The sequence below is a fragment of the Dendrobates tinctorius genome, unplaced genomic scaffold (genome assembly GCF_039654945.1).
Source record: "Dendrobates tinctorius isolate UK_male_01 unplaced genomic scaffold, ASM3965494v1 ptg000019l, whole genome shotgun sequence".
NCBI lineage: Eukaryota > Metazoa > Chordata > Amphibia > Anura > Dendrobatidae > Dendrobates > Dendrobates tinctorius.
This window is the reverse complement of record NW_027361687.1, coordinates 69,386,196-69,403,796: the sequence shown is the minus strand read 5'-3', so window position 1 is coordinate 69,403,796 and position 17,601 is coordinate 69,386,196. Positions and strand designations below refer to the sequence as shown.

General features: G+C 46.1%; 1 protein-coding gene across 5 annotated transcripts in view; it reads left to right on the top strand.

The window, feature by feature from the left end:
- Nucleotides 1-1,419: 1,419 nt before the first annotated feature.
- The window catches only part of SETDB1 (SET domain bifurcated histone lysine methyltransferase 1), a 78,554-nt gene continuing 62,372 nt past the window's right edge, over nt 1,420-17,601 (top strand). Inside the window, exons 1-2 of one of the 5 annotated variants that reach the window (XM_073567200.1) lie at nt 1,420-1,591; nt 5,709-5,939. In XM_073567200.1, the coding sequence (XP_073423301.1) occupies nt 1,579-1,591; nt 5,709-5,939 (244 nt within the window). In that variant the 5' untranslated portion in view covers nt 1,420-1,578. Of the gene's footprint in view, nt 1,592-5,708; nt 5,940-17,178; nt 17,201-17,601 lie in introns of those variants that run through there. The other 4 variants (XM_073567201.1, XM_073567206.1, XM_073567203.1 and 1 more) reach the window with 4 other exon arrangements.

Sequence of the window (17,601 nt, the reverse complement as noted above, 5' to 3'; positions counted from 1 at the left end):
AGCACCAAGCACACAGCCAAGTTCCAAAGCTCCTCCTCTTCCTCCACCAACAGGAACTGCCGTATACCGGGAACACCCCACAAGACCCGCCATATACAGGGAACATCCCACAGGAGCTACCGTATACCGGGAACACCACCCAAGACCTGCCGTATACAGGGAACACCCCACAAGACCCGCCGTATACAGGGAACACCCCACAAGACCTGCCGCATACAGGGAACATCCCACAAGACCCGCCGCATAGAGGGAACACCCCTCAAGACCTGCCGTATACAGGGAACATCCCACAGGGGCTGTATACTGGGAACATCCCACAGGGGCTGCCATATACAGGGAACACCCCTCAAGACCTGCCGTATACAGGGAACACCCCACAAGACCTGCCGTATACAGAGAACACCCCACAAGAACCGCCGTATACAGAGAACACCACACAAGACCTGCCGTATACAGAGAACACCACACAAGACCTGCCGTATACAGAGAACACCACACAAGACCCGCCGTATACAGGGAACACCCCACAAGACCTGCCGTATACAGGGAACACCCCACAAGACCTGCCGTATACAGAGAACACCACACAAGACCCGCCGTATACAGGGAACACCCCACAAGACCTGCCGCATACAGGGAACACCCCACAAGACCCGCCGTATACAGGGAACACCCCACAAGACCTGCCGTATACAGGGAACACCCCACAAGACCTGCCGTATACAGGGAACACCGCACAAGACCTGCCGTATACAGAGAACACCCCACAAGACCCGCTGTATACAGGGAACACCCCACAAGACCCGCCGTATACAGAGAACACCACACAAGACCTGCCGTATACAGGGAACACCCCACAAGACCTGCCGTATACAGGGAACACCCCACAAGACCCGCCGTATACAGGGAACACCCCACAAGACCCGCCGTATACAGAGAACACCACACAAGACCCGCCGTATACAGAGAACACCACACAAGACCCGCCGTATACAGGGAACACCCCACAAGACCTGCGGTATACAGAGAACACCCCACAAGTACATGGACTGCGAATCTTGTATATATGAAACCTGTGGTAATTAGTAGCTAATCCAGAACCAGCTAAGAAACGACTGAGCACGTACCCGATTTTTCCAATAAACTTTATTTATACCCGGTTAATAAGTATGGAGGCTGTTCAAGGGCCTCCCTCTCACTTGTCAATCACATAGTAGCCCCTCCCCTTCTATCCCTCTCATCACTGATAGCCACCCCTCCTCGGCAGTTCTTAACGTTCATTGGTCACTTTTCTTGCTAATCATATAACCTCCTTATTTACATAAACACGCCCGTTGAAGTATAATCACGCCCTCATATGAAAAGCGCGCATTTTTCTCCTTTCTGGCTCCGCCCATTTTCTCAGACTCCGCCTTTTCGCCTTGTCCTCGCTGCTGCGGTGACGTCACTTCCAGCCAGTGCACTGGTTCGGTTCCGGAGGGAAGACTTCCGGCCCGTCACCCCGGCAACCGAAGATAGGAGGAGGAGTACCGGGAAACGGGGAGGAAGAAAGGATCCCGGAACGGTGCAGCTGCCGGTATGGTGACCCCAGGTCTGGCCCAATGCGCTCACAATGCGGAGACACGTGTATGCAGAGCGCTCTAATCCGTGTAGTGAGAGTGGTTCCAGTTTATCAGTTAGCCTGGATTATTGGACAGGTCCAAAATTAATTGCATTGCAGTAAATTAGCATGAACTGTGGGGAATTGTGAAGGATGATGGGAGTAGTGGTCCTGGGGCATAAAGGCTCTGATGTTTGGTGCCGGCCGGTGTCCCCCAGTTACGGTCATGTTATCTCTTCGGTGCCGGGGTGCAGCTATTGGCTGAGGCGGTCACGTGACACGTTCGGGGGTCTTTTGGGACAATTTTTATTACTTTTTGGTGACTTTGGTTTTTATCCCCTCATTTTACAGTAAACGTTCTTCCCTCCTCCGCACGCATCATGTGCGCGGCTCCGGTGCAGAATTATAATGCAACTTTGCAATTTTACCTTTTTAATTAAAAAAAAGTGTTCTTGAATGAAAGGAATACGTTTTTTTTTTTGCTTTTATAGTTTAGTATATACAGGGCTGTTCTGAAAAACTAAAATGCCTAAAAATACAAGAGGCAATGGTTTTATCAGTTAGCAAAATGGACAAATAAATGAGGAATGCAAAACCCATCATCAGTATCTGATGACTGTCCGTCGTCAGTGCCTGGTGATCGCTCGTTGCCTCCATCGTCAGTGCCTGGTGACCGCCCATTGCCTCCGTTGTCTACCTGGTGACCCTCTGTCATCCGCACCTGGTGACCGCCCGTCGCCTCCGTCGTCAGTGCCTGGTGACCGCCCATCGCCTCCGTCGTCTACCTGGTGACCCTCTGTCATCCGCACCTGGTGACCGCCCGTCGCCTCCGTCGTCAGTGCCTGGTGACCGCCCGTCGCCTCCGTCGTCAGTGCCTGGTGACCCTCCGTCATCCGCACCTGGTGACCGCCCGTCGCCTCCGTCATCAGCACCTGGTGACCGCCCGTCGCCTCCGTCATCAGCACCTGGTGACCGCCCGTCGCCTCCGTCATCAGCACCTGGTGACCGCCCGTCGCCTCCGTCATCAGCACCTGGTGACCGCCCGTCGCCTCCGTCATCAGCACCTGGTGACCGCCCGTCGCCTCCGTCATCAACACCTGGTGACCGCCCGTCGCCTCCGTCGTCAGCACCTGGTGACCGCCCGTCGCCTCTGTCGTCAGCACCTGGTGACCGCCCGTCGCCTCCGTCATCAACACCTAGTGACCGCCCGTCGCCTCTGTCGTCAGTGTCTGGTGACCGCCCGTCGCCTCTGTCGTCAGTGTCTGGTGACCGCCCGTCACCTCTGTCGTCAGTGTCTGGTGACCGCCCGTCATCAGCACCTGGTGACCGCCCGTCGCCTCCGTCGTCAGCACCTGGTGACCGCCCGTCGCCTCCGTCGTCAGTACCTGGTGACCGCCTGTCGCCTCCATCATTTTGGGGTCATTCCATGTCAAGTGAACCAATGATATTTACCTCTATATTTTTAATTCTTTTGATATTTTGTTATTTGGTAATAGGGTGTCAGAGAATGCAAAATGAAGAAAAAAAAAAAGAAATTTTTTTTCAATTGATTTTCAAAGTTCGGAAAAAGTGTGAATTTCGGTGTTGCTTGCCTTTACGTTTCTCCTCATAACTCAGGCTAGAAAAAAGATAAACAAAATAACCACCACTCTACTCAGAACTGTACAGGCTTTCACCAGATATGTAACAAGAGTATCTTTGTTAATGTTTTCCCATGCGAATGCAAAATTTTAAAATGCGTTTCCGAAAAAACCCAAAAAACGTTTAATTTAAAAATTTCCAAAAATGCACATGTGCCTGCTATCCTCCTAGCCACATCTGTACCAAAATTCAAGTTGGGATAGCAATGAGATCATATTTACAAATATAACTATTACAGTGTCAATTCGAAAATCTTGAATTCCTATCTATTCAGCCTGTGTTCTAAAAGCGTGGGGTCTCTGTTTACCAAATAATCCATGATTTTTAGATGGTACTGTATTATTATGTTACATCTTAGAAGCAGGAGAGGACACAGGAGAAAACTATGTTAGGGCTGAACCTGAGAATGATCAGGGGTAGACAATGCAGAGCAGATGATAGGCCAGCAGCTCTGTCAGTCATGTTCAGTATCAGGAAGTAAGGCCGGGATCACACTACCGTGTGTGATGCGAGAAACTCGCCCGAGTCTCACGTAGAAATACATGCAGCCGCAGCTCCGGTGGCAGTGTCGGGTGTTGATGTGAGAGACATCACATTAGCGTATGTGTGCACAGCGTATAGCTGCATACCGAGCCGCATGCGTCTTGCGTACATACCTTTAACATTGTGTGTGTAGGGACATGCATTTGCATTCGTTCGCATACGTTGTTGTGCGGTGAACGCAACATGTTTTTGCTTTTTTTTGAGGCGTCAATTTCGCGCAGGCATACGCATGCGGATCAGTGCGTCAAAACAATGCATTACTGTCTATGGGAACGCATCGGTACGCATGGACATGCGTATGCTTGTGTTTGATACGCATGCGTTCTTCACACTAATCATGTCCAGGAAATGATTTCATCACCTGCAAAATCCCTGCTGTATAAAAGGAAGGGTGTCTGGAGACTGGAATTCTCCTGGAACAGCATTTGCTGCATTACAAAATTCGTTGAAAATTCAAACACATGCGCTGAAAAACACCCCGCAAAAACACATACGAACGCATGCACATGCAGCGTTGTTTTTGCGTCATGCTTAAGCTGATGCGGATAAAAAATGCAGTGTAACCATGCATTCGAATGTGTTTTGGCATGCGTTTGCGCATGCAGATGATACGCTGCACACAGAGACGCTAATGTGAACGTAGCCTCAGACAGAGATTAAGAGCTTTCATGTCCTGACATTGCTGGACATGTTCACTCTTGAACAAACACTAGTCTCTACACAGGCATCAAGTGAGTCCGGTGTGCTCCAATATAGGTGAGCGTGTATATTCAGGCTAGGTTCACACTTGTGTTTGGGTGCTTTAGGTAGGGCTGCGGACTTCTTCCCTTCAGGTCCGCATAGATGCTCATGCGTCCTGCATACCCATTTTTAACATTGGGTACGCAGGGACATGTGTTGTTTGCCTCTGCGAGCGTCATTTTGACGTGCCCGCTGACTGCACGGGAATGCAATATTGCATGCGTCCTGCGTAGCCAATGTTAAAAATAGGTACGCAGGACTTATGCGCATCTATGCAGATCTGAAGGGAAGAAGTAAGAAGCCCTAGGATGAGCACCCAAACGCCAGTGTGAACTTAGCCTAATAGTTTAATGCTTTTCTTATTAAGGGCTAATACACACAGCGCTATTCTGAGTGATCATTGTGCAGAAAAACGCCCCCATTGATTTCAATGGGGTTAAACACATGCAATGTTTTTTTTTTTTTTTTAACCACTCAGGCTATGTGCCCACATAGCGTTTTTCATGCAGAATATTCCTGAGCGGAAACGCACACTCTCTTCCCGGGAAAACGCATGCGTTTTATGAAGCGCTTTTGTAAGCATTTTTTTATGCTTTTGTTAAGCGTTTTTGCATGCGTTTTCCTATGCGTTTTTGCAGTACAATTGAATGTATGTAGAAACGCATGCGTTTCCACAAAATTAATGAACATGCTGCGTTTTTTTTCTGCTAAGCGTTTCCACAGCGGAAAAAAAACGCACCATTAGCACAACATGTGCGGGTTCCATTATGATTACATTGGATGCTTTTCTTAAGCGTTTCCGCAGCAGAAACGCAAGTCTAAAAGCGCTGCGGAAACGCTTAAAAAGCGCAACGTGGGCACACAGCCTCAGAGTGAGTAAATCACGGCTTGCACTACGTTTTGATCACTGCAATAAACACAGCATTTATCACTATTTATATAAAAAAAAAGCTGCCTTCGTTTTCAATAGCGATTAAAAAAAAAAAAAACTAATGCAGATATAGTGAAAACTCGGTAGAAAAATGCTGCCAAAACCGCAGTGTTTATCTGCAGACAGAAAAAGCTGTGTGTGCACTAGCCCTAATACTCACTTTATAGTAACCCAGTTATATCTCAAGTGTACTGTATATCTTTATTTTTATTATCCATCTTCCTTAATATTAACTGTATTTTTCTCACACAGCAATGGCTGCTACTTCTCAAGGATCTGCATTTTATAATATATGCTGTTGCAATCCTTTTGAAAAAACTGGACACAAAACAAGAAAAAATCTTAGGCCGGTACAAGATTGGATGTTTCATATAAATCCATCAATCAATGCAGGCATGAAAATTTGTGACAGTTGTAGAAAGCAACTTACAAAAGAGAAAAATACTCTGCAGGCAGAAAATTTTGAAGAACCTGGCACTTACGGTATTTGTTTTTTGTGTTTCTTTATTGTTGCATATAAATGTTGAATTCAATAAGTTGTAATTTGAAAAGGGAAAAAAAGAAGAAACTCAAACAAATCAGATGATTCAAGGCTTAAAAAATAATAAAAATTGGATAGGTCCTAAGTTGAATCCCTGTACAAATATAAACAAGTAACGTACATGCATTTTTTTCACAATATTAAAACGTACGTTTTTTCACAATTGCTCATCAAAATTCATCAAAATTTTGAATTTGATTTCTCCAAAACAAAATAGAAAGAGACATATTCTTGTGACATAGCAAATGAAAGCCTGTACCTTTCTGAGAAAAAATATGCCTCTCCTACCTCTTTATTTTAATTCTAGCCCGAGATATAATAAAAAATGTAAAGCCATACCAGGCCAAAATTTGCGCTTCTAATGAAGAAAAAAAATTCAAAACTTCTAACTTGTAATTAACTACAGTTGTTACAGTTGTACTTCATAAAAAAAAAATCTAAAGACGTCAGGTAAAAATAAATTCATATTTGGATCACTTGATATGGAATGACCTTGTCTGGTGACCACCCGTCGCCTCCATCATCAGTATTTGGTGACTGCCCGTCGCCTCCATCATCATGGTATGTGCTCACGTTGCAGATTTGCCACTGTGGATCCGCTGCAGATTTCCTAGTGATTTACAGTACAATATAAATCTATGGGAAATGAAAACCGCTGCGCACGGAAACGCAGCAGTTTATTTTCTGCAGCATGTCAATTCTTTGGGCGGATTCCGCATCGTTTTAACACCCATTACGTTGTAGGAATCCGCAGGTGTAAAAACGCTTGCCAAATCCGCCGGTAAAACACTCGGATTTTGACCTGCGTATTCTGCCAAAAACAGCTGATTCCGCGCCTAGAATTCCGCACACGAATCCGCAACCTTTGCACATACCATTCGTATTTGGTGGCCGCCCATCGCCTCCGTCATCAGTATCTGGGGACGGACCGTCGCCTCCGTCATCAGTATCTGGGGACGGACCGTCGCCTCCGTCACTTCTCATATTGCACAGAGATTTTGAAGCATCTCGGCAGGAGGTTGTACAAAACATGTTGGCGCACTGACCCCACATCTCCTATATATGAGGCTTGTGCGGATCCTTCGGTCTCTTCATGTGACCCCACAAAGTGAGATTAGGGATCTGTGGTGTCTGATGATCACATCCAGGACTCGTCGTTATTAATGACATTGGCTGGATGTTCGGGGTGGTTATTCGGCTTAAGAATACATTTGGAGACAATCCTACGCCTCACTGACAATATTACATGCTGAAGTGTCTGCCTGGATTTCTCAACATTGAGAACAAGTAGGTTCAGTGTTCGGCCGAGGAAACTTACTGCAGCAAATAAACACGGGAAGATTATTATTTTGGAAGTTATAAGGGTTAAAAGTTCACCAGCAATTTCTCAGTTTTCCAACAAAATTTACAAACCAAATTTTTTATAGGGACCACCTCACATTTGAAGTAACTTTGAGGGGTCTATGTGACAGAAAGTAGCTGAATGTGACACCATTCTAAAAACTGCACCCCTCAACCTGATCACAACCTCATTCAAGAAGTTTATCAACCCTTCACAGGAATTAAAGCAACGTGAAAAGAAAAAAATGATTTTTTTTGCCACAAATTTGGCAGTTTCACAAGGGTAACCGCCACAGGAGAAAATAGGCCATACAATTTTTTGTGCAATTTTTCCTGAGTATGTTGATACCTCATGTGGGGAAAACTACTATTTGGACGAACGGCAGGGCTCGGAAGGGAAGAAGCACCAACTGAATTCTGTAGTGCAAAATTGGCTGGAATTGATAGCGGAAACACGTCACATTTGAAGAGCCCCTAACACGCCAAAACTACAGAAAACCCACAAGTGACCCCTGGAGGAATTCAACTGGGGGTGCAGTGAGCATTTTTAGTCAGGTGATTCACAGAATTGTATAACATTGGTCTGAGTCCATGGAAAAGGAACATGTTTCCACTACAATGTTTCTTTGGCCTTAATTTTTGAATTTTCATAAAGAGTAATAGAAGAAAATGAACTGTAAAACTCATACAATTTCTCTTTAGTGCGCCAATACCCTACATGTAATTGGGAAATACTTTTCAGGTACAGTACAAAGCTCAGAAGGGAAGGAGCGCCATATTATAGTTCAGATTTTACTGTTATGATTTGTGGGTGCCATGGCCCACTGGGAGAGCCCCCGAGGTGCTAGAACAGCAGAGCCCCCATAAGTGACCCCATTTTACAAACTACACCTGTCAATGAATTCGTCTAGGGGTGCAGTGATCATATTGACACCACAGGTGTGTCAGAATTTTATACCATTGGGTGGTGAACAAAATTTTTTTTTTTTTTACCACAAAAATGTTTTTAGCCCCAGATTTTACATTTTCATTCTGGGAAATGAGGAAAAATGGCACCAAAACTTTTCACACAATTTTTACTGAATGTAAAAATACCCCATATGTTGCTGTACTTTGCCATACGGAGAGACTCAGAAGGGACACAGCACTATTTGCCTCCTGGAGCGCAGTTTTTCCTAGAATAGTTTGCGCACTCTGTATACAGAGCCCCGAAGTGCTAGAAAAGCAGAATCCCCCTTCAAATGACCCCATTTTGGAATACTTCTTAGTGAATTTATCTACAGATGTAGTGACGATTTTGACTCCATGGGCATTTTCCAGAAGCAGGCAGCAGTGGATGTTGCGGAGTTAAAATTGCAAACTGCTGCTGTAGTGACCAGTACATTATGCCCAGCTCATGCTTCTGGAAATAAGCACCTGTTAGTTAGGTGGGCACTCATCACTACAGAAATGCCAAACGTGTACGCTAAATGTGGTTTTGGCACACTGGGGCTCAGAAGCAATGGTGGCATTTGGATTTGGGGAGCAGAGAATTTGCTGAATTTCTTTTGAGGAGCGAGAAGCCATTTATCTTTTCCAGAGCCTTTGTACTACCAGTAACGTGGAAGTCCCCTATATTTCTGTTAACAGATGACAGACCTGAGTGAGGACTTGGCTTTTTTTCTGGATTGAGTTGAAGTTTTTATTGGGAACATTTTACATAACGTTTGAGATCACATTTATCCTGCGATTTAAGCTGAGCACTTTGGGGTTTCCATCTAAACCTCTGAGTGACGTGATTCAGATGAAATCCTTGAGGGATTCATTTACTATAAGGAGGCAGCAGAGTTACTCTGGACTCCGTCTGGCCTCTGTTCAGCGTTGTCCTTCTTTTTAGAGGTGCACAAAACTGTGGCCAAAAGCACTTTTATGCAATCCTAAAAAGACAAACATCGCCGGATCACAGGTCAGAAATCACGTATTTCAGAGATTTACATGTAAACCCCAGTGTAAACGCTCAGCGCAGATCGCAGGATAAATGTGTGCCGAGCCTTACTGCGATCTTTGGGAGACAGAATGAAAAAATCAACAGCAGTTGAAGAATTGGTTTTATTTTTCTCCTTCGCCTCACAGGGAGACACAGGACCATGGGTGTTATGCTGCTGCCACTAGGAGGACACTAAGCAAATACACAACAAAAGTTAACTCCTCTGCAGTATACACCCTCTGCTGGCTCTACAGTTGTGGCCAAAAGTATTGACACCCCTGCAATTCTGTCAGATAATACTCAGTTTCTTCCTGAAAATGATTACAAACACAAATTCTTTGGTATTATTATCTTCATTTAATTTGTCTTAAATGAAAAAACACAAAAAGAATTGTCCTAAAGCCAAATTGGATATAATTCCACACCAAACATAAAAAAGAGGGTGGACAAAAGTATTGGCACTGTTCGAAAAATCATGTGATGCTTCTCTAATTTGTGTAATTAACTGCACCTGTAACTTACCTGTGGCACCTAACAGGTGTTGGCAATAACTAAATCACACTTGCAGCCAGTTGACATGGATTAAAGTTGACTCAACCTCTGTCCTGTGTCCTTGTGTGTACCACATTGAGCATGGAGAAAAGAAAGAAGACCAAAGAACTGTCTGAGGACTTGAGAAACCAAATTGTGAGGAAGCATGAGCAATCTCAAAGCTACAAGTCCATCTCCAAAGACCTCAATGTTCCTGTGTCTACCGTGCGCAGTGTCATCAAGAAGTTTAAAGCCCATGGCACTGTGGCTAACCTCCCTAGATGTGGACGGAAAAGAAAAATTGACAAGAGATTTCAACGCAAGATTGTGCGGATGTTGGATAAAGAACCTCAACTAACATCCAAACAAGTTCAAGCTGCCCTGCAGTCCGAGGGTACAACAGTGTCAACCCGTACTATCCGTCGGCGTCTGAATGAAAAGGGATTGTATGGTAGGAGACCCAGGAAGACCCCCACTTCTTACCCCGAGACATAAAAAAGCCAGGCTGGAGTTTGCCAAAACTTACCTGAAAAAGCCTAAAACGTTTTGGAAGAATGTTCTCTGGTCAGATGAGACAAAAGTAGAGCTTTTTGGGCAAAGGCATCAACAAAGAGTTTACAGGAGAAAAAAAAGAGGCATTCAAAGAAAAGAACACGGTCCCTACAGTCAAAGATGGCGGAGGTTCCCTGATGTTTTGGGGTTGCTTTGCTGCCTCTGGCACTGGACTGCTTGACCGTGTGCATGGCATTATGAAGTCTGAAGACTACCAACAAATTTTGCAGCATAATGTAGGGCCCAGTGTGAGAAAGCTGGGTCTCCCTCAGAGGTCATTTGTCTTCCAGCAGGACAATGACCCAAAACACACTTCAAAAAGCACTAGAAAATGGTTTGAGAGAAAGCACTGGAGACTTCTAAGGTGGCCAGCAATGAGTCCAGACCTGAATCCCATAGAACACCTGTGGAGAGATCTAAAAATGGCAGTTTGGAGAAGGCACCCTTCTAATATCAGGGACCTGGAGCAGTTTGCCAAAGAAGAATGGTCTAAAATTCCAGCAGAGCATTGTAAGAAACTCATTGATGGTTACCGGAAGCGGTTGGTCGCAGTTATTTTGGCTAAAGGTCGTGCAACCAAGTATTAGGCTGAGGGTGCCAATACTTTTGTCTGGCCCATTTTTGGAGTTTTGTGTGAAATGATCAATGTTTTGCTTTTTGCTTCATTTTCTTTTGTGTTTTTTCATTTAAGACAAATGAAGATAATACCAAAGAATTTGTGTTTGCAATCATTTTCAGGAAGAAACTGAGTATTAGCTGATAGAATTGCAGGGGTGTCAATACTTTTGGCCACAACTGTATCCTGAACCAGTTCTTGCTTAGTGTCTGTAGTAGGCACTAAGGTCCGATTTTGTTATTTTATTTTTTTCCACTTTTTTTTATACGGACTCCAAGGGCGACTTGGCCTTTTAAGGTCTCGATCTCCCAAAATCATCAACAGGCGGGAACGCGGAGTGTCGCCTCCCCGTACCCCCTCCTGCAACTTCTGCATCTGCCTGGGCTCTCATAGGGGCGATGGATCCTTTAATGGGTCCGCTCTCCCCACACAAACAATGGACGGGAACATGAGGTGTCACCCTCGCGTACCCTCTTCCAGAGCCAGGCCTTCACCCGAAAAGCGGAATACAAAGGGATGGTGGATCCCTTATGCCCGGCTTCTCATTGAAGTTGCTGCAGCGGATGCTCCCTTGCAACATCTATGTGGCCCCACTGCACCACCACTGTCAGAAAGCGGCTGGTGCCAGGAGGCAAACGGGCCCCTCTCCATCTCCCTATCAAAAGGATGTTGGATTGACGAAGAATGGAGTGGCACAGACCCTTCCCTTGTGGCCCAGCACTGCAGACTCTTCTACATTGTGAGTACCTGTAGGCTGGGGATTGCATGCATTCTGTTGGCGGAAAGGGGGGGGGGAGGGCGGCTAAACCCCCCCCCCCCCCTCCACTAGCTCGTCTCGCCCCCATGCAGGGGTTCACACCCTTCCTTCAGACCTAACTCCTGGAGAAACAGATCTGTTCTCTTCTCAATGACTTCTTGCCGTGTCCGGAGGACACAGGTAGGGTAGGCGGCCGTCTGATTTTGTTTCGCCAAGTCTGGTTAGTGGTCGTTCACGACCAATGGGTTAGAGATCTCGTGTCTTCCGGATACAAAATCGAATTCACGTCACACCAACCAACGCGTTTCTTCCAGTCTCGTCCTCCAAAGTCCAAGGCGCGCGCAGTCCCCTTTTACCAGGCCTTAAACGCCCTCCGCAACTGCGCAGTCATCATTCTGGTTTCTCCCATGGAAAGGTTCAATGGCTTTTACTTGAAGCTGTTTGTGGTCCCAAAGAAGGACGGAACCATGCGTCCTATCCTAGACCTAAAGCTGTTGAACAAATTTTGTTGCAGTTCGCCACTTCAGGATGGAATCCCTCTGTTCCGTCATCGCTTCTCTGGATAAAGGGGAATACCTTGCGTCCATCGACATCAAAGACGCATATCTCCACATTCCAATCGTTAAAAGTCATCAAAGATTCCTACGCTTTGCGGTTGGAGATAAACATTTTCAATTCACTGCTCTGCCCTTTGGGCTTGCCACCGCTCCCAGAGTATTCACAAAAATCATGGCAGCCGTCATGTCTATTCTGCACTCCCCGGGGTGTGGTGATTCTACCCTACCTGGACGAGCTTCTCATCAAAGGTCCGTCCTATTGGGCTTGTGCAGAGAGCGTCAGTGTCGCCATCGACACTGTCTTTTCTAGGTTGGCTAGTGAACCTGGAGAAATCTTCCCCAGTTCCATCCCAGCGACTTCCCGTTTTGGGAATGATTTTGGACACTTCCCGAGAGTTAGTAATTCTCCCTCCCAGAAAAGATTTCCTTTCTAACCCGAGGAGCCCAATTGCTATCTCTGGCCTGCTCTTGCTCCCTGCCGTTCGCCATGCAGGTCCTTGGGAAAATGGTGTCATCCATCGAGGCAGTGCCGTTTGCCCAATTTCACCTCCGTCCCCTACAGCAGGCCTTGATCACAGCCTGGGACAAGAATCCAGCCTCCTTAGGTCGCCGCTTTCGCCTGGCACCCAGAATCAGGCGGACTCTCAGGTGGTGGACTGCAACATCGTCATTGGATCAGGGAAGGTCCTTTCTCCCTGTACACTGGCTGGTGGTGACCACCGACGCCAGCCTCCTAGGATGGGGTGCGATCTTTCATCACCACGTGGCTCAGGGACGTTGGTCTACTCAGGAAGCCAACCTTCCGATCAATATCCTCGCACTCTGAGCAATAAGGCTAGCTCTTCATCAATTCCATCACCTTTTGGCCGGACGTCCCGTCCGGATCCAATGAGACCGCGACGGCTGTGGCATGCATCAGTCGCCAGGGAGGCATGCGAAGCAGAAGAGCGATGAAGTGACGCACATTCTGCAATCGGCCGAGACAAATCAATCGCTCATCTCCGCAGTTCATATTCCGGGAGTAGAGAATTGGGCGGTGGACTTTCTCAGCCACCAGGGCATAGCCTCAGGAGAGTGGTCCCTTCACCCGGAAGTCTTTCATCAGATTTGCCAGCGTTGGGGCACTCCAGATGTGGACCTTATGGCCTCCAGGCTGAATGCCAAGGTTCCGGCATTTGTATCCCGAGATCCGTTAGCCATTGTCTCGGATGCTCTAGTACTTCCATGGAGCCAATTTTGCCTCCCTTACATCTTTCCACCACTTCCACTGATCCCAAGGGTCATCCGGAAAATCAAAGCGGAAGGCATTCCGGTGATCCTCGTTGCTCCAGACTGGCCACGCTGAGCTTGGTATGCAGAGCTAGTACATCTAGTCACCAACGTTCCCTGGAATTTACCGGATCGTCCGGATCTACTCTCCCAAAATAATTTTGCCACCAGAACTCGAGAGTGCTGAGTTTAACGGCCTGGCCATTGAATCCTTGATCCTAGCCCAGACCGGGTTCTCACGTCAAGTGGCATCTACCATGATCAACGCTAGGAAGCCTGTTTCCATGCGTATTTACCATCGCATTTGGAAAACGTTTTTCTCATGGTGTAAAGATAAGGGTCGTTCCCTGCTGGTGTTTTCCATCCCCTCCATTCTGGAGTTTCTCCAAGCGGGATTGGATTCAGGCCTAGCGCTGGCCTCTCTCAAGGGCCAAATCTCAGCTCTATCTGTCCTTTTCCAGCGATTGATAGCTTCCAAGCCACAGGTTAAGACCTTCGTGCAGGGAGTGTCGCATCTTGTCCCTCCATACAAGATACCTTTGGAATCTTGGGACCTTAACTTGGTCCTCAGTGCCTTACAAGAGACCCCCTTCGAGCCAATACAGGATGTTTCTCTCTTCTTTCATGGAAGGTTGCCTTTCTTGTGGCAATAACATCCATCAGACGGGTCTCAGAACTGGCGGCTTTGTCGTGCAAACCTCCATTTCTGATTTTCCACCATGACAAGGTGGTGCTCATGACGTCCCCATCCTTCTTGCCAAAAGTCATCTCGTAATTTCATCTGAATGAAGATATAGTTCTTCCCTCGTTCTGTCCGGCTCCAGTCCATCGTACTGAAAAAGCTCTTTGCACTTTGGACCTGGTGAGGGCTCTCAGGAGGTACATTTCCAGAACAGCGTCTTTCCGCAAATCGGATGCCCTTTTTGTGCTTCCGTAGGGACACAAATGGTCTACCTGCTTCTAAGATCACAATAGCCAGATGGATTCGTTCAACGATCCAAGAAGCTTATCATGTCAAATGTCAGCCTATCCCCGCGGGGGTTAAGGCACACTCCACTCGGTCTGTGGGGGTTTCCTGAGCTATTCGGCACCAAGCTTCCGCACAGCAAGTGTGCAAGGCTGCGACTTGGTCCAGTCTTCACACGTTTGCTAAGCATTACAACATTCACTCTCAAGCCTATTCAGATGCGGCCCTCGGCAGACAGATTCTGCAATCGGCAGTTTCGCATCTGTAGGCTTCATTTAATCACTTATTCTTTTAAGCACTGGATTTGTGAGGTTTCACCTGTTGTGATGTTTCCTCCACCCAGAGACTGCTTTGGGACGTCCCATGGTCCTGTGTCTCCCAATGAGGCGAAGGAGTAACAGGGATTTTTGTGTGTACTCACCGTAAAATCCTTTTCTCCGAGCCAATCATTGGGGGACACAGCACCCACCCTGTTAGCCCGTTGGCTTATAGTCATTGTTGGTTTTGACATATTGCAATTCTGTATGAGCTCTTACTGCTTTGGCACCGAACTGGTTCATGAGAGAGCCAGCAGAGGGTGTATACTGCGGAGGAGGTGTTAACTTTTGTGTATTTGCTTAGTGTCCTCCTAGTGGCAGCAGCATAGCACCCATGGTCCTGTGTCCCCCAATGATTGGCTCGGAGAAAAGGACTTTATGGTGTGTACACACAAAAATCCCTGTTTTACACCGTTCCTCATCTAGTATGTGATTAGGTGACTTTACTCTTTGGGTCAGTGTGATTACAGCGATACCAGATTTCTATCGGGTTTTTATGATTGGCTGCTATCACACACTAAAATACGCTTTTTATTGCATCCCCATATTTTGAGATCTATAATTTTTCCGTATTTCAACCGACAGTCATTTTTTGCGGGAGTAGATGACTTTTTTTGGTACCATTTTTGAACACATGACATTTTTTGATCGCTTTCTATTCCGAATTTTGGGAGGGAGAATAAACAAAAAACAGCATTTCATGTTTTGCGCTTTTACACAATAAAATCAATTTTATGTGAAAAAAATATTTTGACATTGCTTTATTCTGAGAACTATAGCTAAAAGTGTACTTTTATTATTTTTTGTGTGTGTGTTTATTGGTATAATTTTTCATTTATTTAGTGATTTTCTTTTTGAAACATAATTTTTTTTTCTCTCTACTTTTTTACTTAGTCCCCCTTTGTGACTTGAATTTTTGTTTCCCTGATTGCTGGTCTCATGCTTTGTAATACATATGTACTGTAATGCATGAGACCTACAGCTTTACACTGGCAGATTGCCTGTTACACCCTGGTGCTAGCTGGGTTCAACAGGCCGTCGTAGTTGATAGACCCTAAGGTCGTCATGGGGTGTCGGAGGGGTGTGAGAGCGAACCCCCCTCTATGTTTTATGGGGTTAATCTCATTAAGACCTGAGCCAATCGGGTCCTGATGATGTTGCCTTTCCCAGCTATCGCTCTGCACTGGAATCCCGGCACTTGCAGGACTTCGGTGGGATCCCGAGAGCTGCAAGACTGACCGTAGAGAAACGTCCACACTGGGCTGCATTGTATTGGGGATAAATGCCTCGATCTGATCGCCATAGGGCCCGGTTCTCCGACCACCAACACATTATCACTCATTCTGCATATGCCTGTCAGTAAACAACCCCTTTTAAGCGCTTTTCAATTTTGCATTTTATTATTTTTCTTGTAAAAATGTGGGATGCGAAAACATTCTTAGTGCATGTCTGTCATCTCAGTGGAAATAGGGGGCACTACTACGTCCAGTCTGAAAATTGTGATTTCACAGCAGGATGGAGATCATAGTGGAAAGGATAGAGAGTAGAGATGAGCCAAATGATTCATGAGCTCTGCTCCAACAGTTTATAGTCTCACTGCTGTAACAGTAATGAATCCTTTCTATCAGAGAGGAGAGAATCAATTTCCAGGACCCTTGAGAATCATTCCCTATCTGCTGAAATCCCCCAGCTTCACTTCCTATTTGATTTTGGTAGGTAGGGGTGTAGGGTTCCTGTCACTGGATTCTCTCATTTGTAAAAGAAAGGGTTCTTTACTGTTAGAGCGGTTGGACGTGATAGAACATAACCAGACATGAAATGTCACGCATCTTTTGTGACGTGGATCTAAGATGAAGCTGACCCTCTCGATCAATTCTTATGTTGGTGAGATGGAAAGTTGCATGCGGGAAATGCTGTAAAATCAAATTGATTATTTTCCTGGAAGTGAGCGGCAGCAGAGGCGACCTGTGCTGCTTGTCTCCTATAGCGCTCCTCTGGCCTGCTACTGCATCAGGATACTTTGCAGCAGATGTCGCTTTCCAGCTTTTCTCCTTTGTGGCTTCCCTTCCCCCACCTCCTGCCTTGTGCATTTTTGTGATTCTTTGTACTTGACAGCAGGATTTTTAGCTGTCTGGAAAAGGACAGACAGGCCAGGGTGGGGGATGGGGTGCTAGGAGGAGGAGGAGCAGCGGAGAGAATCCGGACAAGAGGGGCGTCAGATTACTGCAGCTGCTGGAGGGTGGCACCTCGCTGGCTGCTCTCCCTGCACATGCTCAAACTGCCGGTGCATAGGATTTCCCAGATATCCCATCGTTCATCCCAAATGGGCTGTAAGTTCTCCCTAAAGTACCAGTAATAATCATATTGTTTTTTTTCTACCACATGGTAAAAGCGCACTGTGAATAGAGCCCGATTTGTATCTACTCTGTATGGAGTATTAATAATGCATCCAGCAGGTGGCAGGAGCGCTCAGCCACCATTAAACGATCGTCCCCTGATTAGACAGGAGCAAGTTATTTTTTTTTCTTGTGTTGTAAGGGGGACTTAATAGTACTGCAGTAGCCATTAGCCGCCACAAGGGGGCTGACTTTTAGCTGAATTTAATCCTGTTAGGACATAGATGCAATTTTTATTTTATTAATTTTATTTAGCTTCTTCAGATGCATTGATACCAAATTTTTTTTTTTTTTTTTTAAAGCTATCCTGTATTTTTAAAAACTATTTTTTGTGA